Consider the following 22,758-nt stretch of genomic DNA (forward strand, 5'->3'; position numbering starts at 1 on the left):
TTGGTGGACATTTACCGGACTACACGGCGCAGCAACCCTGAAGACAGCAATCATCAGTATTTATAGACATTATGCTGCACCATCATCAGATAGCTAAACTTCCGTAGAAATTGTTTATGTGCATATATTCTCAGTAATATTGCACACACATTTGATATAAATTTGAATGTTTCAAATAACAGAATGCCTGGATTTGGTAAAAATTTGCAGATTTCAAGTATGATCCTTAATATATGCATGCCGTACAGCTGACAGACTTCCCGCATATTGACGGAGCAATTGGAACAACAGAATGAGTAACGGTGTGTCTGCTAATTCAGCAACTTCATGTATGCTCCAGTGTATGTTGGGTAACTAAATGTATGTTCTCACTGATACTCCTCCATTTAGCTGTTGTATTGATGTGACATTTGACGAGTACATTTTGTCTTCTACATGATAATGCAACGTATAACCGAAACTGAAAAATTTCTAAATCTCGGCTTGAATATACTACATTGATGTCTAAAAGGAAGAGGAGGAGGAGGAGGAAGAAGACTACCTGGAACATTAACCTTTAAAAAACCATGCATTTAAATCTCCATTTTCCCTGCTGTCCTAATTTAATCCCGCTGTTACACTATGCTGTGCACGTGTTCTGATAAAACAATGTAACTTTCTTAAAAACCCACAGATAGCAATGAAATAAATTACACATTATTCAGAAAGTTTACTTTCCCACTTGGAACCTTTCCTCAAGCTGTTACTGTGCAAAAATATTTCTGACTGAAAGGAATATTACACGTTTCCTGTTATCAGTAAATTTCGTATATCTTGAAAATGTCACGAATTTATCGTCGTGTTTGCTGGGAAATGTAAAGTCATCGTGCATATTTCTTTTCTGTCTCTTGACAAAGGACTAGAATTCTTTGTTCCTGCTTCACACAGATGCATGCGTGCACGCATGCACAAACAAGGTTCAACAAATTTTTTCCTCTATAATACAGTATACCATTTGAGGGTGTTTTTTTCTCGTAGCACAGCCCAACACCATGGGCCTCACCACAATGTTTCATGTACTTTATCTCCAGGTGTGACAACTGGGACGATGTTCGGCTTGGTTTTCCTTGTACATCCATGTTTTCTGCTGCAAGGACGTCATCACATAAAGTGTTCCCAGAATTTCAAGTGGGTAATTTTACCCCATATAGCTTCTATATTAGGAAACAGTGTATGGCAACTAAATAAAAGTATTTTTTTTTTGTTCGTTTGGAGTTTGCGACTTATATCGGAGCTTTCGCCCATCCTGTCGCTTGTTTCAACGTAGCTTCCGGGTGTCATAGCGTTTCACTACTAGCGTCGGAGCATTCCATGATTTATATAAAAGACTTCCTTCAGCTGCAGATGAATGTGATGTTCTTCCATCTCATGTATTTCCAGCACTTTACTCTAATATTGCTGTGGTCTCTTAATATCCTGTTTCTTCCTTTTCAGTGCACTGGAACTGAAATTTTGGGGCATTCCTTCTGTTCTGCTTTCATCTTGTAGAGGTCACTGATTAGGCCAGGAGATATAAGTGCCCTAATTATCCATGTACGGCCTGTGACCAGCACCCTTCTTCAAAGCTGCATTGTGGTATGATGTGTAGGTGTCGGATCAGCGTTGATAGCTATATGCTAATTTACTTTGTAAGCTATAGTCGTGTAAACCTCGAAGATTAGCAGAGATTGTAGATTTAAATGTCGAATATCTTGTACGTCTTTTTGGTACGCTGCCCGGAAACAGACGTTCCTTGCAAAGGACAATTACTTTTATCACAGATAGGTGCTCCGTGGGATGATACACTGAGTTCAACAAAAATCAAGTGCTTGAAGTCCCATACTGAAGTGATATATGCTTATAGCTTGCATCATAATAACAGTCGTTCGTACGTAATTCCTCGTATTTTGTAGACGTGCCTTTTCTATACATTGCATTAACTATAATTTTGTCAGACATATGTTAAACAAAGATGCCAATATGTCTGCCTAATTTTAAGAAAAACATTAATTACCTTTCCAATTTCTCCAAAAGCAAAACAGGAGAAAGCTATACTTCGGTTGATTTGCCCATGTTCCATTGACCGGTCAGTACAGCAGACTGTGATGCAACTATCATGTTTGCGAGTCAAATTCTGATGTACATGTTATTGAACAAAAATATGTATTTTGTTTGTAAAGCGCATGCAGTCCAGTAACCACTTGTTAATGAACAAAGTAATTGCCAGTTTTATCATTCATATTATTACAATATAATTTGTGGTGCATGGCAAGGCTTGAAGTTTGAGGAAAGCAGGTGTTTCTTTTAGGTTCTAGCAGGTAACGGGTGGGGAGAATTTTGAAAAAGAAAAAGAAAAGAAATTATGCATGCCAGAGAATAAGTGAAAAGAATTAACATACAAGTGTAGTAAACACTCCAGTTTGCATAAAATTAATTGTGAATTATGTACGACTAGAATTCTAGGTGTAACACAAGTATTTATAATTTATAATTAATGACTGATACCAGTTGATCACTAAACCAAAACATGCTTTATTGTCATTACAGGGTAAGACTATGTATGCCTCTATAGAAGTGAACCCGTAATGAGCTCACTGTCCATCCCCCAGATGATAAATGTGTAAATATGGAGCAGTAGTAGAATGATACTTCTTCTTCTTCTTCTTCTATAGCTCTCCGGTCCGTATTCGGTCCATGACCTCCTCAATTCTCCTCTTCCATTTGGCTTTGATTGAGGTTTCAAAACATCTTCCATTTTACGGTTGTTAGCCTTGCAACCAACCCCCAACCTGGAGGACCAAGGTACCTCTCCCCCTCGACCAATGTGGCTAGGGAGGCCCTACCAGTAGCTATGCTACCGCCACTGAGGTACTCGAGCCCCACCACCACGACAAGGTGCAGGGGAAAACCAAAGGACTTGCAGAAAAACCTGTCCCATTGCCACTGCCCACCACAAATCCCACATTGACTGACTGTGAACCCTGACCCCTGTGGTATGAAGCGAGAGACTACCCACCTGGGCTACAAAATTGACAAAAATTACATAAAACATGTATGATTTGAAACATTCATGGCAAATGAATGCTATAAAATCCTCTTCTCTCGGGTGGTCAGCGGTGTCAATGCTGAGCTAGTCTGTGAAATGTTGGTTTTTAACTCGGCATTCACATGCTTGATCACTCGAGGATTTTATAGCTACATTAACAATTTTTTGCTCAGAAAATTCATACCAACTTGTTTACCATATGCGTGGCAGACTTAGGCACAATATTTTCTGTGCTACTATAGACCATTGGGGTCTGCAGTGGCCGCTTGGTCGCTGGGACCATGGGTTCAAATCCCACTCAAGCCATGGATGTTTGTCCGCGTTTTTCTGTGTTGTGCTGTCCTGTATACAGGAAGACCCACAACTGGTTGTAGAGCCAAGGAACAATAACTAATTATACAAACAATGTAAGCATGGAGAATTAAATGACTCTTTAAGTCCCACCAACTGAAAACATATTCTGAAACCATTTCTGAATAAATGTTTTAAGCAAGTCAAAAACTGCAGGCCATGATTGGCTTTAGAAATCATTTTATAAGAATTATTATACAATAGGGTTATGTTCCCTGTATTTATTAACCTGTGACACAAAGTAACGGGGATTTTAAACCAAAGTTCTACATGGTTCCAGCTAACTTTTGACTTCTTCGTTAACAACATAGCAGTACGCCACAGCAACACAGCCAGCTGGACTATGTAAGCCACGATGCACAGATGATACAGGCTAAATTGCCAAGGTTGAGAATGAGTAGGAGCCATACCTTCTTTCCTCTAAGTGCCAACATTGGCATGCAATGAGATGGTTAAAATAATTTCTTCTAAGACAATATGGGATATACAAAAGCTTTGGAAAAATAAAATTCAACAAATGGCAGTAATACAATGTTGTCATGTAATTGAATATGTACTAAAATATAATATTGTGTTCTCATATTTATGCTTATTTCCATCATTTACCAAGAATTTTGCCGAGAATGCATTCCAGCTTAAGCTAAATCACCAAGGTATTTTCTAAAATGTCACAAAATAATTGTATAGATTTTCAACTAATTTTTATGGTTATGATGATAATTTTATTGGCCTGTACATTACAACAACAAATCATACTCCACGTATAATCAATTCTGTATTGTGTTCATAATAATTAAAAAAAAACACATGAAAGTTTGTGGCTTCCACAGGAATGGAACTCTCAATGCAACAGTCCTTTAATTATTAATGAGCTGGCCTACCAAAACCTATTTAAGACGCACAGATTAACAATTTTTAATCACTTTTGCTAATTGCAGCTAATAGTTCTGAACCAGATGTGAATATCCCATTGAAATATTGTGTGAATAAACGGCAGATGTATTCATCACGACGAGCAGGAAATAATCCTTCCAGGAACCCAATGTGGCCTCCGTATTGTGTTATCACAATCGCAACATACTTTGACTTACTTGCTTCTTCCACTGGGATTCCTGTAAAGTGCATTATACAAATTAAAATGCACAGTCATATCTTAAAAGTAGCTTTATCAGTACTTACGGCTAATATTTCATTACTACCAGCATTACATGGTGAACTAAGATGTACATATACATGTAATTACTGATTACAAGTACATTAATTAAAATGTATATATAGCACAAAGAGGGATTTATAACAAATTCTCTTTTCACTAGTTACATACAAAAAAATATAATTTAAATATCATTTAAACTGGAAAGATACAATGGTATACTATACAATATGTACCACTTAGAGTACCTGAAACTCGAATCAAACTATAAATTTTCTCAAAAAGACGATCGATCATATAAAAAGTTTGGAACATGATATAAGATATAAATTTTTCCTTTGAAACATTTATCAGTATTTTCAATATTTTAACATATTTCTGATTATGTGGTGTGGGATCTATATTGGCACTATCTTTTCAATACTAGATTTGTATCGTCAATACACGAACACTTGAATGTCACTGTCAATAAGGAATAAAAACAATATACAGTGGATTCATCGGGACAAGAACACTTTTGCCCAATTATGTGAAGTTCCACGTAAAGAGTTAAAAAGGTTTGTCCTTTAAGATGTGTCCCAAATAAACGGCTGCCCTGATTAACCGAAGGCCCAATTGACTGGAATCTGCTGTATTTTGAAACTGTTTGCTCCATATGAGTACACATTTCCACTCCTATTACTTTAATTACAGATCGAAAAACGTAGACCTGTAGAGCAAATTTACCTTCATACGGCTGGATAGGATCATCTCTTGCACTGAGACAGAGCATAGGAACTTCTATCTTATGCAATTTGTCGTGGATGCTAGCATTAGCATAATAGTCACTGACATCTTTATATCCAAACTGTTTTGCTGTGTATGATGAATCAAACTCACGGACTGTCTTGCACTACACAGGCAAAAAGTACACTACAAGTTTCAAGCGATTCAAGGTGACATTTAGGATGGGGAATGTTTAAATAAGGATTACAGACATGTAAATATTACAGAATTCCACTAAAATGACTGAGCATCCTAGGAAGAAAATTACTTGTTATTAAAGTTTCACATGATGTTCTTTAGATTATAAGGAACTTAGTTATTAAAAGTGTAATAACATGAATGAATCTTAAAAACTGGCATTTAACCCAGAGTTAATCTATTTAATTGTTATTCAAAGATTTTAACATGTCTCAAAATTGTCACCAAGGTTTCTTATAGCTACACTATATTCATTACTCAACAAATTAAATATTTAGGTTTTACTCAAGTTTCACAGCCTTTGACATAGATTTCTAGGTGGGGATATATTCCAGTCAGCCAATAAATTAATAAACTGAACAGAATAATTAATGAATTAAGTTTGAAAAACCACATAATTCATGTAATGAATATCTGGGATACTGGGAACGACCCGTTCTTCAAGTGCCTGAGCACTGCGGGTCCCAACTGCCGTTGGCTTTGATCTATTTAGACATTTGGTAGGACTCCTTGGACGAGGGATCGGCCCGTCGCAAGGCCTCTACCTGTACACAGGACAACACAACACAGAAAGACACGGACAAACATCCATGACTTGAGTGGGATTCGAACCCACGGTCCCAACGACCAAGCGGCACAATGCCCACGCCTCAGACTGCGCGGCCACTGCGGACCTGTGTAACGAATATCACTTCATATAAAAGAGGAATGCAAAGTTCACATATGTGAACATCATTCTAGCTTTCCTGAAATAAATAGCATTAGAACCTAACCACAAAGGTTGTCTGTTAATCATGAATGAAGTAGAGAATAACCTTTTCTAGCAATTCATCATGTTTATACATGGTCCAGCTGGAGATATGTTGCAGTAGCATACTGCTACCATTAACCTTCACAAACAAAAAATTCTATATGGTTAAGAATACAGACCAGAAAAATCAAGCAAGGCTACCTTCAATATATCTTCCATACACCATGGTCCTTGTAGCATATCGTCATGTTTCACCCTAAAACATATTAAAAGATACTATCTTACCAACTGGCCATATTATCCAAAATACATACAAAAGTAAGCAAATTAATTTAAAATTAAGGTGTGTGGAATTACGTGAGAAGCATTCAAACCAGCCAAAAATACTAGTGATAAATAGCCAATAGGCTTTTAAACAATATAATTCCATTGCAATGAAAATGCTTGTACTTTATATAGTAGTTCAATACTTTTCATAAACTGCATATATGCAAATTTATACATATTTATTTTAACACATTTGGTACATTCCTTGCTCATTAATCAAACCCATTACCAATGACTGAATAATGATGATATTTATACTAACTCAAATAATTATTACCTATTAATAAAACTAAAAAATCCAGATGTAAGATATCGGTTTAACATCAAGTTGAGAACTGGCTTCTCAAGACTATCCATAGCTTTAAAAACATTCCAAGGCGTCGATATCACCATAGCAGCCACAAGCGTTTTCTCCGACAAAGTCTGCTGTGATGCCAAGTAGTTGCCCAGTACAAGTCTAGAAACCAAAATACATTAATTAATCCACGCTGAATGACATTAAAAAAAAAAGTCATTACCCACAAAACCAGTTCCATGAAGAACTGTATGGCTAGTGTTAAGGAGGATGACAGGCAACAACGACCTGTTCGATGCAAGCACACAGCGTCTCCAGATACCAACACCCATAAAGCAAAAATGTTTTGTGATCAAATTGTATCCAATGCCTACTTTCTGAGTAAAATTCCCGTAAAGTTAGAAAATGCGACATCATTGCATGACATAAGATAATTGTTTTTTGATTTTTAAGTGAGCAACTTCAGTTCAAGTCCTGAGCCAAGTGTTTGCTATCTAATAATTTAAAACAAAGTACAGTCAAACTTGGTTATAGCGACACCCTGGGTATAGCATCTAATATTGAATGGTAATAATTAAATTTCCATACAATACATGCTTTTCTGCCTCTCTTACAAAGATATGCGTTGAATAACCAATTTTTTCATAATGACATCTGGCATCCTGTTCTCAGCCCACTTCTTTGCATGGATATGTACTACACCTCTGAATAGCAAAAGGTTTAACGGGAATTGCTCCTACCTTCTGTGTCAATGAACCTTTTTAAACAATACCGAGTGACTTTAAATGCTCTAACTTCTCAATACCCTCAGAAAATGCATGGAAAAAAACAGCAGCATCTGCAAAAAACAGGCTTTAAAAACAGAAAATGGCTGCAGGTGAAGAGAAAAGAAAAGTGTTAAGTGTGGAGGACAAAATTAATGTGATAAAACAGAGTGGGAAGGAGAAAGCTTACGTGTGCCGGGAATTTGGTTTACGTAATTCAAATGATATGGAAAATGTGTTCTAATTACACTTAAAGTGAATTTCAGTGCTATACAAATGATCCTAATTTCTTCTTGAAAACTGATTTAATCTCTTCATCAGTTAGTATGACCCTCATTTATATCAACGTAATTTCTCCAGTCCCTTGGATGACGTTATAACTGAGATTGACTGTAGGTACATGTGAGAATAAAGCAACAAGAAACATAAGGGGAATGTTTAATAGAACAAAAATAAATGCTTGTTTAGCTGTCAAACCTACTGTGCATACAGTATTCAGTGCTATAAGTAATAATACAGTACTGTACTAGGTCATGCTTTAGCTTTAATGATCAACGCAATTCATGCCCCATTTGACAATAATTAATACCATAATATCTCAGTAAATATTTGTTGTAGAATAGTAGTTCCTTTTGAAAATTATTTTGTTTTGATCTTATCTAGTTCTTCTAATTGTTATTATGCGGCACAATTTTGGATGAGATGGCAAGACAGTCGTAAATGACATAAAGCTTAGGATTTGGAAAGAAGCAGATATCTTGAAATCAGCCTTCAGAGACTGAGGAAAATCACACAAAAACTCACCCACGATACTCTGTAACAAAGCCAAGATATACCAGGCATATCCTGAATACAAGGCCAGACAGTTACTGCTATGCCATACCACTGATTAAAGAAGGGAACACAATGTACGTAAAAACCAAATTTTGAATAAAGTGTAACATACCCTCCCATTGAAATACCAACAGCTGCTACAGGTATTCCAGGGTTTAATATTTTCACATGTCTCACAGCTTCTGATAAGTCTTCAAAATTTGCAGCATTGTATGTTCGAGGTGTCTGGAACAAACAACCCAAAAGTGTGACAAAAATGTGTAATTCCACCATCAGCAAAAAACTGACTGAGTGACTCATTGTCAAGCTAGTTAAGAAAGTTGCCATCATAAGTAGCAATGAGACTGGAGTACACATCGCTCTGATGACAGAGGCAGCGTGACCTCTAAAACGTTGGTGGACATCGACCAGACTACACAGCGCAACAACCCAGAAGACAGCAATCTTCAGACTCACTGATGTCAAAACCTCAAATCTTACAAAAATACTGGTGTTTATTATATGCTGTCATACCTGTGATTGTCTGTGCTTCAAACAAAACTGACGAGAGTCAAAAATTACTAATATTTATAATTTAAAGATGCATGAGAAGTATTATCTACCGTGGAATCAAATATGGTATATATGATCTAGATTCTAGTGTAATTTCTTTTGTGAGTGATAACATAACTATCACCCAACTGTAGTGCGAAGGAGAAAACTCAGTCTGTGAACTACTTAAGGTTGTTATATTCCGAGTCCCCTAAATTTAAATTGAGTGAAAAACAAAGTTGGAAGCATTCATTATCATGATAAAAGATTCATACCTAAAAAGCTTTTGTATGTTCGTGTGGGGATTTCATGACTAAATTTTACAGATAAATTCTTAGATGAGGAAACACGAACACGTGTTGCAACTGGAAACTCAATCACAAAAGTACGCTTTGTATGAGTTTGTAGGTTAACTGTTCATGTTCTGGTATTAGATTCCAAACACGTATACAGATGGACATGAAGTGTCAATCAGCAGAACGTAATAGAAAATACGACAAGCAGCATAAATGAAAGGGTCGGTAAAGGTAAAGAAGTCCCTGTGTATAAGCATAATGCCATGAAAGTGTACTGAGGAAGTGCGGTAGATCTCCCACAGGGAAAGACTTCACAGTTTTCTTTGTGCTTCAGAGCTGGTTTTATCGGGATATGGTGGCAAAAAGAAAGTAAGCACAGGTTATGCAACCCAGTCACTTTACTGACTGAAGTATAAATGCTCTTAAAAGGTCTGGAGAATGGAAATAAGCTTAATAAATATAAAAGCCATATTACATTCACATTATGATATGCAGAACACAGGAAGACGGTGACACAGGACAAGAGAAATGGCTTTAGTGGTTCACAAATCGACACAAAAAGAAACTCTTGGAAAGGAATATGTGCTGAGTAAATTATCCTGAATTAATATCTAACTAATGTCATTCTGTTAAAAAGGTTTTCTTTAAAAAATACCTTTAAAGACATCCCACCAAGACCTCTGTAGTTCAAGACAACAATTCGAAGCTTCATGCGATTTGCAGATAATGCAAGGCATCTAATATATTGTGATTGACTGTCTCCTGTCAAACCAGGAAGAATGATGATAATTGGTGCATTGGTTGGACAGCCTTCTTCCAACCAATCCAGTGCCAGCTGTCCACCATCACTCAGCTTCAGGGTCTCCCTAACAACACAGAGTCAGTAAAAATTATGCACTGAACTCAATCATGAAGATCATTGTTTTCATCAAATGTCTAACATTAGACATATCTGCTATTTCTATGTCTTTGCAGCTAACAGTTGCAAAAATGCACCTATTTAGCTTTGCCGCAAATGTCTGTCTCCGTGTCATAACGCAAAAATTTATAAATGGATTTTCAAGCAAACTGATATTACGAAGGTTTAGCAAATTTGTTTTAAACATTCCACTATTAGTTAATATCGGATTTGATAACAGACACTTTACATGAAGATCTATAGTTCGCGACTGTAATCTTGAGACTTGCGGAGTGAGAAGCGGGGTGAAGGAGGAAAGATAGCGTCAACCTTTAATGCTTCGGACTTCCTGCATTCCTTGCAAGTCTCAAGATTACAGTCGTGAACAGTATATGTATTTCTGTATGTGTAAGTGACTGAAATTTGTCCAGTATTGCACATTGGTTTTTACCATTTATAATCACAATCCCTTATTACCATGTGCAGAAAGTCTGCTCAAGTAATCATAAGGATTCAGAACGTTTGAACAATCCGAGCATGTCAAGCCAATCTAACTGGTTCAATGCATTACCTTTAACAACAGTGGCACCTGTTTACTTCCTGAAATGAAAATGCTTTCTATTTTCAGTTTTAATGTATTTATTTCCTTCATCTGTGATCTTACAAAGTAAATTAACCTCTTGAAGCTGGAAATTGTCTAAATAATATTCAATCATTCAGTCCATACCATAAAGAAAATACACTTCACCATTACAACGATTAAGTAGTTAAATATGTTTAAGGAACTAATCGCTATTTACAGTGAGAATCATACAAAACCCATAAATATAAAATTAAAAGTTACTGACTACTAAAGATAAGACATATAGTTTCTGTTGGGATTTAAAGGGTTAATTGTGAACAATTTTCAAGACTGTTTCAAGTGTTGGTGGAACAATGTCCCACTGATATTATAACGCCTTAAATGTTTTAACTTCAAGTAGGAGGTAGCAGAAATACTTGACAGCTTGAAAAACTGTTATGACGATGCTGACATTTAATCTGTGCAAGAACTATAACTATCAAAGGGACCATACACCAACATTGTTAAGATTTGGTTTGGTTTTGATATGATTTTGCCACACGGATTCTACTTGGTAAATCACCACAAAGTAGTTTGGTTTGTTCAGTTCATTTTCAACCTGCAAGACGTGCATGCAATGAGAAGTTTGTTTTTTGTTTGTCACATTTTTTCCTGGAATATTCAGGCAGACTGTGGCTGTACAGATATGGAAACCTTTCATTTCTTGTCCATAATTTAATAGTATCAAAAGCCCTATCAGCAATCAAACTTCAAGGATTAAACTCACACTTCCAATGCTGACTGATACCAAACAGAAACCACATAAGTCATATCCCTTCTGGCAGCCATGTGGCACAAACGCAAACCAAATCGATGTCGCAGGTATTGCTTTAGTAACATAGGATTCATATTTTTATGCCAGATTAAACCAAACCAAATCCAAACCACGTTGGTGTGCTGCCCCATTCACTCATCTTTTAGACTTTTCAAAGCCAAAGGCATTAAACATTCCTGAAGTACAAACCAGCACTTACCGCCAGTATTCAACTTTAGGATAAAGTGATCGGAGCACGTTTGCAAAAGCAGTCTGTAGTCTGGATTCAAAGCACCACAACGTTGGCCAATACTTTTCTTGTAGAATTGGTAAATGTAATGATAAGAAATCCTTAAATTTCCCATCTGAGCAGACAAGAATTGGCTGCTGAGAAATGAATAACATTTTCCTGAATAATATCATTTCAGCTTTAAAACAGATTTTTGTTCATTAAGTACACGTCATGCAAAACCTAAACACTGCAGATATTTTGAAGGAATAACACTACAAGTATTTCAAAATAAATGCTATGGAAAATATTCATATCTCACATACAAGAATGAACTCAACAAGGAATTCTGTTAATGTACTATCTTTTCGTACCAGAACTTTTAACCAACTCCCTGGAGCACTTTAGAAACTGATGGTCTCTCAAATGGCTGAGATATTCCATGCCATTTATGGACCCAAAGCTTCACATGAGCATACCACTAGATAGGCCATAGGTGGTAAAGTCAAAGAGGTAGTCTATGTCAGGTTCAATAAGTAAAAATATACAGAAATGCACAGTGCATTTAAGTGACATACATTATTCTGTATGTAAAGTTAAACTGAAATTCATCTCTGATAAAATTATTTATTTATACCATATTACTTTTTATGTTGTTAGTATGAAGTTTATGTCTTGTCACTGGACTGCAAGACAAAACTAATATAATGGTACGTAAAAAATCTTATAAAATGTGGCAGAGTTAAAATATTTGGGAATAAAATTAACAAATCAAAACAGTACCCACAAAGAAATTCACAAAAAGCTTGCTACCACACAGTATGACATCATGTCTTCCTGGTTGCTATCAAAAAACATAAATTTTAAAACACAGAACTACAATTTTACTGGTGTGAAAATGGGCCTCATACATAATGGAAGAATACAGATTGATGGTGTCTGAGAACAGGATACTGAGGAGAATATATGGACTTGGAGAGATGAACTGACAGGAGGATGGATGAAACATTGTAAAAAAATTTACTCTTAATCTGATATTATTAAGATGGTCAAGTGAAGGAGATTGAAAAACATGTAGCATGTGGGGGGACAGAATAAATGCTTTCGAAATTTTGGTTGAGAAACCTTAAGGAAAAAGACACTTACAGAAGACCTAAGCATACATAACATGGATATTGATAAAATAGTGAGGGAGAGTGTGGACTGGATTTATCTGGTTCAGGATAGGGACTTGTGATTGGCTCATGTGAACTCAGCAATGAACCTTCAGATTTCATAAAGGCAGCAATTGAGTAGCTGAGTGATTATCAGCTCGTCAATCAGTACTTTGCTCCATATAGTTAGACCATTAAGTTAGATTGTGGTCTTCTGCATTATAACACTGTAATCTTGTAAATGGCTGCCATGTTTCAGAAGACTTTATTACATCTACCTTTAGCTATCCACCCCTCCTAAATATTAGTTACCACCAACAAAACTAGACAATGTTATAACCCAGAAGACAACAAATTCTTACAGAAACCTCAAATGTCTTGGGGCATGAAATTAACTCTTTCTGCCATTCCCATCTTCAAGTCTTATCAGTTCTATCACAAATATAACTATCACTAATATACAGAATGACTTGAGGTCTTCATAGATGAAACAATTTTCTTTTCTTAAAAATTACGGTCAAACTACACTTTATCTGAATGATGAATACAGAACAGTTTGTTGATATTGTGTTATGTACCATATAGAAGGCATTTAAAGATCTGTAAAACAAGATAAGGGTTATTCACACACACATATGATACTTACTCCACATTTCTGAAAAGTTTTAGGTGAAAGGAATTATAAACAAATTCTGGGCAGAGATCATAACAATCCTATTTCATTAGGAATAATATTGATTACCTAAAGACTTTTTAATTTATATTCCAGTCCAACTTGGCGTAGGGATATAGCGACCCCATCGCCCAGTGGGATACCACTGCAATCAGCCACCCGAGTACTGGCAGGAAAACCAGAACTACAGAGGTGGTAGGATATGACCAACCTCAGCCTCAACACAGAGGACGGTCAGCCAGGTGGCTTAGGAGGCAGCCCCTCCAAACATGGCAACCAGTCATTGGGCCAATCACCCACATTTGGTTTTTAATATGATTCAGAGAAACAAAGATTGTTCGGCCGGACAGCTTCCATTAAAGGAGGTGGACCGAGCAATCAACCCTGACGTTATAAAGGCAAAAAGGGAGATGAGAAAGAAGAATAATAATTCCAGTTCAACAAATCTTATGTCAATACCATATTTAGGTACTGTAAGTGTATATTTCAACAAGAAAATGCAATGTACGAGAATTGAATACGGTTAGAATAAGTACATTTTTATTGCTTACAATTTTCAAGCTATGTTACACACAAAGTAACATGATGATGACTGTCGTCATTCAATTCGCTGGAGGAAGAATGTATTATGCTTATTTTTTTTAATCCTGCAATCAACATTGAAAAACGCATCTGGCAGACTGATTAAAAGCCAGGCTAGGGAATTAATATCGTCAGTCATCATCAAAACAATCTTCAGTAAGTTATAATCTAATCCAGTTCCATACCAGAAATTCCAATCAGCAATACAATATTTAAAATTAAATTTAAAAAATTATAATTTGGATTACAATGTCTCTCGGTCAACTAGTGAAGTTACAGGTGTGCCCATCTTGTCTATAAAGGAATCCTGGAAGAAGCAAGACAGACTCTCATGAAGATCCTACATTTTTATTGTCTCAAAAGAAGCAAGATCCATAAAAGAAATTTGTATAATTTGACAGCCTTCAACAAAATACAGTAAGATTTGGGAAAAAAAGTATAATGCATCAAGTGTTTCTCCAAAAGAAAATAACAAAAATGACGTTCAAGCGGAAGAAATTTCAGTTGAATAGATAATTTATAGTGGAAAAGCTGGATATAACTGCATGAAAAGGTAGGTATTGCAGGCTTTGAAGAAATCTGAAAGTGAAGACAAGCAAATTGTTGCATCATGCTGGAAGGTTAACAAAGAGGTGGCACCATGTCCTTGGTATTGAAAGGGCTTTATTAATTTAAAATTTAAGATAAAAACTATGAATTACCAAGGCAAAATTAATTTTGATAACTTTTTGAGATGTATTCAGGAGCAACAATATGAAAAATTGTTTGTAAATTCTGTAGTTGTTTTCTGATAATGTGGCATACCATCGTGTTCAAAGGAATAAAGGACTCCTGGTATGGTACTCTAAAAATATATATTGTAGCATGGCTAAAAAGGGGCATTAATTCTTGATCTACAATTAAAATGTTTCAATTCGTTGAACTGATATAATCAGTGTGGAAAAAAAATCTATACTTAGTGTATAGCACGATTAAACAGAAGACATGACGTATTTCACCTTCCTCCTTACCATCCTGATTGAAATACTCAAGGCCGCCCTGCAGGTCCCTGGGTCCTTGGAGAGAACTGATATCTTTAATTTGGGTATTACCCTCAGACCTAGGCCTTTTAGGCATCCTGGTCAGGGCCTCCCCAGACTTGGTTAGTGCCCCATACCCTAATTTCTATGAGCCCCCAGTAGTACAGAGCCTCATATGGGTATAAGGTACTGATGCAATGGGTTGTTGCTTGGTGCCCCAAAGGGATGACTAATGACATTGCTATCACCACCCCAGTGCCATGCAGCCCCTAGCACAATACCACACATCTTGGTTTTGGTGGACCAGTGATATATAAAAAGTATGTAATAGTGTACAAATAGCGTTTACATAGTGTTTGTTTGTAAATAAAAAAATACAGTACAGTAGTATAATATAGTACGGTATATTAAAATGCAAGCCAAATTAATTATTTAATACTTTTTACTTAAAAATCAATCGTAACATAGTCAAATAAGTATGTATACTATTAAATGGCGATAGTTTATGAATACTGTACGTACCGTAGAGTACGTCCAGTACTTGTACCGATTTTTCTGATGCAATCCCGTAATAACGCGGGTCTACCCCTGTCCCCCGCGACACGCGTTATAGCGGGGTTGTACTGTACTGAATTTCCAGTAGCTTATCACTATACTAACATCTCACCTTCACTACCTGGAGTAGATAATAAGTGAAAAATCCAGTTCCTATGATTGCACTGACATACCATTCGGATAAATTAAATAAAAAGTCCAACGGCGATGTAATCCAATTCATATTACAGATTTCACACCAAGCTGTCACTCGCTAACACTTTTCTATGTACTACGACCTCAAAGCCCCTTCACCTCCAAACTCTCAAAACAAAACTCAAATTCTAAATCTTAAGCAGTTCTTAGATATTGCGCGGACGATATCGTCTTGTATCCACAGTCATTCATGTCTAGTAGACCGGGTCGCTATCTGTATTTTTACGTAACCGACGTACAACTCAATACAGCTTTCGTTCGAAACACGGACCTATTGCATGATAGGCGTCTCAGATTGGTGTGAATTTCACGCAAGGTTCAGATTCTAAATAGTACTTTGAACCCTTTGTTATATAGGGAGCCATCTAGCAGCACTGGATTACAGTTACTTGAACAAAGTACACATTAATCACGAAAGATGTCGCTACTTCTGGCGAGGGGGGGGGGGGAGAAAAATTATTGACAATATGCATATCCTGAACATAAGAATTGTTTAACTGGCTGATTTCTGAGGGGAGGAAAGTAGATCAGAAAAATCAATTCAGGGCTCTTTATAGCTGCAATTGCATTTCTTAAGTTTTTATTTTGTTTGTTTTTTTATCTCCATGTATATGTCCATCTTCTTCTTTATTATGCCGTTTCATTTACAGGAGGTTGGCGACATATGAACAGGTTCCTTACATACTTTTCTCAGACTGGGACCTGTTCATATATGTTTTTAGGCAGGTGATACAGAAGTGGTTTGCCATTGCCTTCTTCTCTGTGTATGAAGTAATTGTTGGGATGCCACGGAGAAAAACTCCGTGCTTCCTAGACCACGGCCTTGCCCAACACAATTTATAAATTCGGGCACCGCCGGGAATCGAACCCGGGATCCCAGGATTACAAGGCCAGCATCATTATGTCCATAAAAGGCACAAACTTATTATGTGGAAATCATGTCTGCCTATCTAAATTTTCAAGTCCTGACAGTTGATGAATTTAAATTTAGTAAAGATTTAACTTGAAAGTGTAATGAGAATTTATTTTAGAATCCAGTTTGGTTCACAGGAACCATACTATACATTACATAAAAATCAAACTGAAAAAAATATTTAAGAATGTCACTTTTTTACAATTTAATAATAGCATGATGCATATTGTACTTAAGAATTTTGTAATGTATAACTTTGGCTTTTGGGTGTGAGCCACATCAAATGTTGAGTATGAACCATCATTTTGACAAATGTTACAGCTGATAGACTACAGATTTATTTAAAGGCTCTGTATCAATTATGGAGGGTGTAAAATGGTGAAAGTGGAATCAGTCTTGATTTACACATATATCAGACTACCATCCTGACTTGTTTTACTGCATATGTAAATCAGTTTTTATAAGTGATATTCCTTATACATCATTTTATTCATTCTAAATAAATATCAGGGGGTCTGAGGCGTGGGCCTTGTGCCGCTTGGTCACTGGGACCGTGGGTTCGAATCCCACTCAAGCCACAAGTAATGTACCGTTAAGTTAATTATTAAGGAAGATTGTCACTGGACATGTATTCCGCACATCATTAGACAATGTCAGAAGATTTACTGAAAGTCCATGTAGGACAGATTGTAAATAATCAGGGATGATAAAAAAATAAATATCAGCTGCAACTTGTCCTGGGTAGATTGTTGAGTAGCAATCATGATAATGAACAATTGTACTGTGAAAAAAAAACAAAAAACAAAACAATGAATACATTTTATTACTAGTCATCTCATAACCATTACCTAAAATATACCATTCCCACATCTCAATCTGGTATAACCATTACCAAAAATTTACACATTATGGTAATTTAATTAACAATCAATTTCTAAAGTCTGTGTTACAAAGCATATATCCTGGTTGAAAGGGCAAAGCAGCCAAAATAATAAAACCTAATTATCTCACAAAGTATGTATATCATAACCTTCAGAATGTCTGCCTTTTATGTAATCTTAACACTTCCTTCCCTGAACTGTATTTACAAAATGATAAATTAAGATCTTTGAGACTTGATAACTTATAAATTATTGTAATTATAACAGCTTCTTCAAATCTGGCTCATATTGATACAAATAAATGGCACATCCTGACAAATCTTACTGAGCTTTAGTTGGCAATGATATATCCCTTCAAACATGCCTGGAAAAGAAAATTTCAGCATATGTTCTAAGCAACATCTGTAACTCTGTTTATGTATTCATTTCTATTCAGAACAGTGAAAATACACAACTCCACACTCAATTATTTTCAGTTTGCACATTTAGCAACTGCATCCAGCATGTGCTATACAAACATTTAGTTTTCACACAATCTATTTTAATTCATAAAACAGCAAAATTTGTCACTCTGGGAAATTATGTTACATCTCGCATTATAGTCAGCACAGAATTGTCCCAAATAATGATGGATACAGACACAGTTCTTTTATAACTAAGTGTGTTTATAAATTAATACAAAAGCAACATCAAACACATACAAGAGTGTTGAATTACAATACTGTTCTTTCTGTGGTAATAAAATATTTAAAAACAAATACATTAGGAAAATTGTTGCTGTTGATCTTTTGGGTTGTAACACAATGCAGATTCAAAGCTAGATAGCAACGTTTTGGAGAAATATACATCTCCTTCTAAAGTCCTGAAGATGGAGACAGTATGTTTATCAGAAACAGTGGTATCTACCTACAAGTTCACATGGTGTTAAAGCCCAGAAGATCAGTACTTACATCTTAACCAATGAGAACCTAAAATCTCATACAAGGAAAGCTGTATTAATTTTTTAATTAAATGCCACTGGAAATCCAGATATGAAAACTGATAAATTCAACATTACAAACGAACTGTTGACATAATATGAACTTTCCAAACTAATATCTCAAATATCTTTATAAAAATATAAAGAACAGTGAACACTTCCTGAAGGAAAAATAACAATAAATCCATAAAATACAAGAGCAAGTAATTAAATTTCAATTTAAGCGTCTATATAAAGCAAACTATATATAAGGAAAGCATTTTAAAATAGGAAAAACAATCGCTAACAAAATATAATTAAGGGATAATTACAGTAACATCCAGCAATAATAATACCATAAATGCAAATCAGGCTTACAAACTTGTCTCTTTGTTTTGCACTGGAATGTCCATATTCATGGCTATGACAGCTGAGCAGTACGAAAGGTTTTATATTCTCACAGATCGAAAGATCTGTCACAAGTCTTTTCTTTATAAAACTGACATAATGGCATTACGACTGAAAAAGATTTGTCAATTCAACTGAAACACGGATGAAAATATGCATGTTAGTAAACACAGAAGAAAGTTAGGAAAATATGGTCCTTCAGTGAGGTGTCTGAAGCTTCAAAGAAATAAAAATGAATCAGCAAAAATGGTATTTCGATATTTTGATGCAGTGGTGGTGGTGGAATAATGCTCCAGCTGTTTACAGTTTGTTGAGACTATAACTGGTTTTAATAAAATATAAAATAAAGAATTGAACTGAGTGTCCTATTTATTTATTTATGATGTATTTAATAATACTATCAGTTCAACTTATATAGCATGTAATGACTGAATCATTTAATATTTACTACTAATATTAATGCACTTCATCATTTCTATATGTTTAGAAGGAATGTAGTTCCCTGATGAATAGATATACTGGCAGGTAAAGTATAAGAGAAATTCTTCTGTTGTAACTGGACTTCTTATGTTTGAAAAACAGAATAGGCTTTTCTTTTTCAAAAGTAAAAGTCAGCATCTTAGTGTATACAGAACAGACACACAGCAGAGATTATTAAAAATCAAGGTCTTAAATCTGAATAGAAACCTAGTTATTAATACTTTTACTGTCATTTGTAGTTCTTCCAAACTAATTCCAATGTCAATATATTTACTGATATCAGAAATCAATAAAACATGATAGATTCAATTAAGCACAGCTAATACCAAGTGCATTACTAGTGTACCTCTAATGTGACTTTTCACTACTTATAATAAAACCAGAATCTTAAAAGCATAGAAGTTGAACTGTTAAAATGTCAAGTGAAAACATAGCTTGAAAAAATGCAGATGTGATCCATGTCCAATTCATTCTTCATTCTGACAAGTAACTAATCTATAACATGATAAAAATGCTTCCAAAAATGTAATAAGTTGTGTACTATGAATACTGAGGGCAATGTATGAGATAAGTTGACAGAAGTTAAGAATCAAATGACTCTAATGTGATTTTTTTTGGAAGTGGTTTTTGCAAGAGCTGGTTAGCTCAGTCAATAGTGACTCACTATGGGCTGGATGATCAGGGTTCGATATCTGACAGGGGCAGAGGATTATTTTCTAGCTTCTGCATCCACACTGGCTCTGATGCCCACCCAGCCTCCTGTCCATTGGGTACCAGGGATCCTTTGTTCAGGGGTAAAACATGGCCGGGGCATGACGCTGACCAGTCAACCCCATCTAGTGCCAAGTTTTAGAATGAGGAGCTACAAACTCTATATGGTGCATAGCGGGATAGCTTTATTTTTTTTAAGTGGTTTTTGTAAATCATTTAAAATTAGTTGAATAATATTGCAAAGAAACCTGTTAGTGTAATATAATTCTGAAAATAAATAGAAATTGTAATAGTTCCACATGCAAGCAACAAGCACATAATTTAAATTTCAGCAAACATATATATACAGAGAAATAAATGACACGCAAATGAACCATGCACAGTGTTTAATGGCTATGAATTTTTATATTAAAAGGGTCATATGAGAAGTTTCTTCATGTTGCATTTCTGTTATATAACGTAACATACAAGGTAATGATGCTGGCAGCGTCTGAATTATCTCACAGACACAAGACTCAATTAATCAATTACCAGTTATATGTTCTGCTATGACTATGGAGGTATAATGTCCCCAGTATCTAATATTAAGTATTATGATAATTTATGTCACCAACATGGCAGAACATTCTTGCTAGTATGGAATTAATATACAATGATCTCTACACTCTAATATTACACAAATAAGAATAGCAACTTACTGTTGTGGACATACTTGTGAACAGACTATAGATACTAACAAAGTAAGAGAAGTATATTTTGGTAACAGTCATGTCTGATAAGAGAAACATATAACATGAACAGAATAACAACAAATTCTTGCAACAATATAAGAATCTCTTCTGTGTTAATCACCTTTTATCTTAAATAGATCTATATCTAGGATAAATATTTATCCCTGATGTTCACCTAAAATATGAAAGACTATTAAAATTGGCTGTGTCCATATCAAGAGACACTACCAAAATTGTTCAATCTACTACATCTAGGTTCTATTAATTATATGATATGTCTACTTTTTTTAATCTGCGTAAAACAGAGAGAGTAAATATAACTATATAAATGCTGGATTAGAAGGTCAAGTACTCATATATCCAATGCCTACATCCATACAGCATATACAGAACAAAAACCATATCTGCAAGGAAAAGCAACTATTCTTTATTCTCACTTTTCTCATCATAAAACAAAAAAAAATCTAGAAACTTAAAATAATGTATAAATTACATATCACACTTTAGAAAATTAACAAAATATATGGCTTAAATGAATACAATATTTTATTTTCCGTCTATACACAAACTTGTTACAAGATGCAGTATCTACTGAGAATGTTATAATTTTAAGTAATTTTAAACAACATTATTTTAAGTTTGTGTATAGATGGAAAATAAAATATTGTATCAATAAAACACAAACATGACGCAATTAAGATATATATATATATATATATATATAAAAAAAAGGCTTAAATGAACTACAACTTCATGCCTTACAAAAGAAATGTAATGCTACCTGACTACACCAATTTTAATGAAGAAAGTATGTGAACTCATTTGAAGTATCATTGCAGGAGAAGGAACAGTTCAGGTGGTGAACAGTAAATGACCAGTGCTTCATCTACTGTCTTGTATCTGGTTGTGTGTTCTTTGAGTACATTATACAGTGTATTTTTATTCTATCCTGACAATGCCTTCAAATTCAGAAACAAAATTCAGGCATACTTTTTTACCTTGAGGGTCATGGTATTATAAACAAAGCTACAGTTCTTCAATAAAGAAAAGTCAAATGGAAATTTAAAATAAAATAAAAATTTTGGCTGAGAAGATGATGATGCAGACATTGGTGTTGTGGATACAGAATAAATGCAGTTGTTTCATTATGGTGAAGTGTGCATTTTTAGTTTTGCATTTCCCTCACCCGATAAAAATCAGTGTAGCCAGGTAGCACATCTCAATATGATTTGTTCTTCGATATGTATAAATAATTAAATGCTCAATATATTAATACTGAAACTAATACATCATTCACTGGGTATCTATATAATTGGATAGATCTATTAATTTTAATAATTAGAAGTTTTATTAAGCAAGTATGTATTGTTCCATTCCTGGAATTACATGCTGTTTATAACTATAGTGACTAGCATTCTTTGTTAAACTAGGCTGTAACTTGACCTCTATTCCAGCCCTACATTAACAGAATGATGTATATACAAAAATGACAGTGTATAAAATAGCATGATTTAGTTTTTAACAGCAATATTTTATCTATAAATTTCTGGTAAATTCCTCTAAAAGCAAAACAGCAAACATTAAAAAGATTGGACTAGTGTGGTTATATTACAAACCTTAACGCAGCAAACAACTGACATCTGACACTTGTCCAGAATAAATAATG

At 35.1% G+C, this 22,758-nt stretch overlaps 1 protein-coding gene across 2 annotated transcripts; it reads right to left on the reverse strand.

Annotated features, from left to right (window-relative positions):
• Positions 1 to 1,026: 1,026 nt before the first annotated feature.
• On the reverse strand, positions 1,027 to 16,329 carry LOC110828619 (phospholipase ABHD3). Of its 2 annotated transcripts, none has more exons than XM_022061488.2 (9): positions 15,928 to 16,329; positions 11,824 to 11,987; positions 9,985 to 10,195; positions 8,615 to 8,727; positions 6,887 to 7,066; positions 6,484 to 6,538; positions 5,295 to 5,460; positions 3,035 to 4,527; positions 1,027 to 1,750 (listed from the first exon to the last, which is right to left on the reverse strand). In XM_022061488.2, exons 1-8 carry the CDS (start codon positions 16,036 to 16,038, stop codon positions 4,331 to 4,333), a joined length of 1,197 nt encoding a protein of 398 aa, XP_021917180.1. In that variant the 5' UTR covers positions 16,039 to 16,329; the 3' UTR covers positions 1,027 to 1,750; positions 3,035 to 4,330. The 2 variants fall into 2 exon arrangements, with proteins under 2 accessions (XP_021917180.1, XP_021917179.1); XM_022061487.2 differs by having other exon boundaries at positions 11,824 to 11,990.
• Positions 16,330 to 22,758: the final 6,429 nt, after the last annotated feature.

This window comes from Zootermopsis nevadensis, unplaced genomic scaffold (assembly GCF_977971745.1).
Source record: "Zootermopsis nevadensis isolate Lab colony 2312 unplaced genomic scaffold, Znev_1.0 Znev_ptg000020l, whole genome shotgun sequence".
In the NCBI taxonomy this organism is placed as follows: Eukaryota; Metazoa; Arthropoda; class Insecta; order Blattodea; family Termopsidae; genus Zootermopsis; species Zootermopsis nevadensis.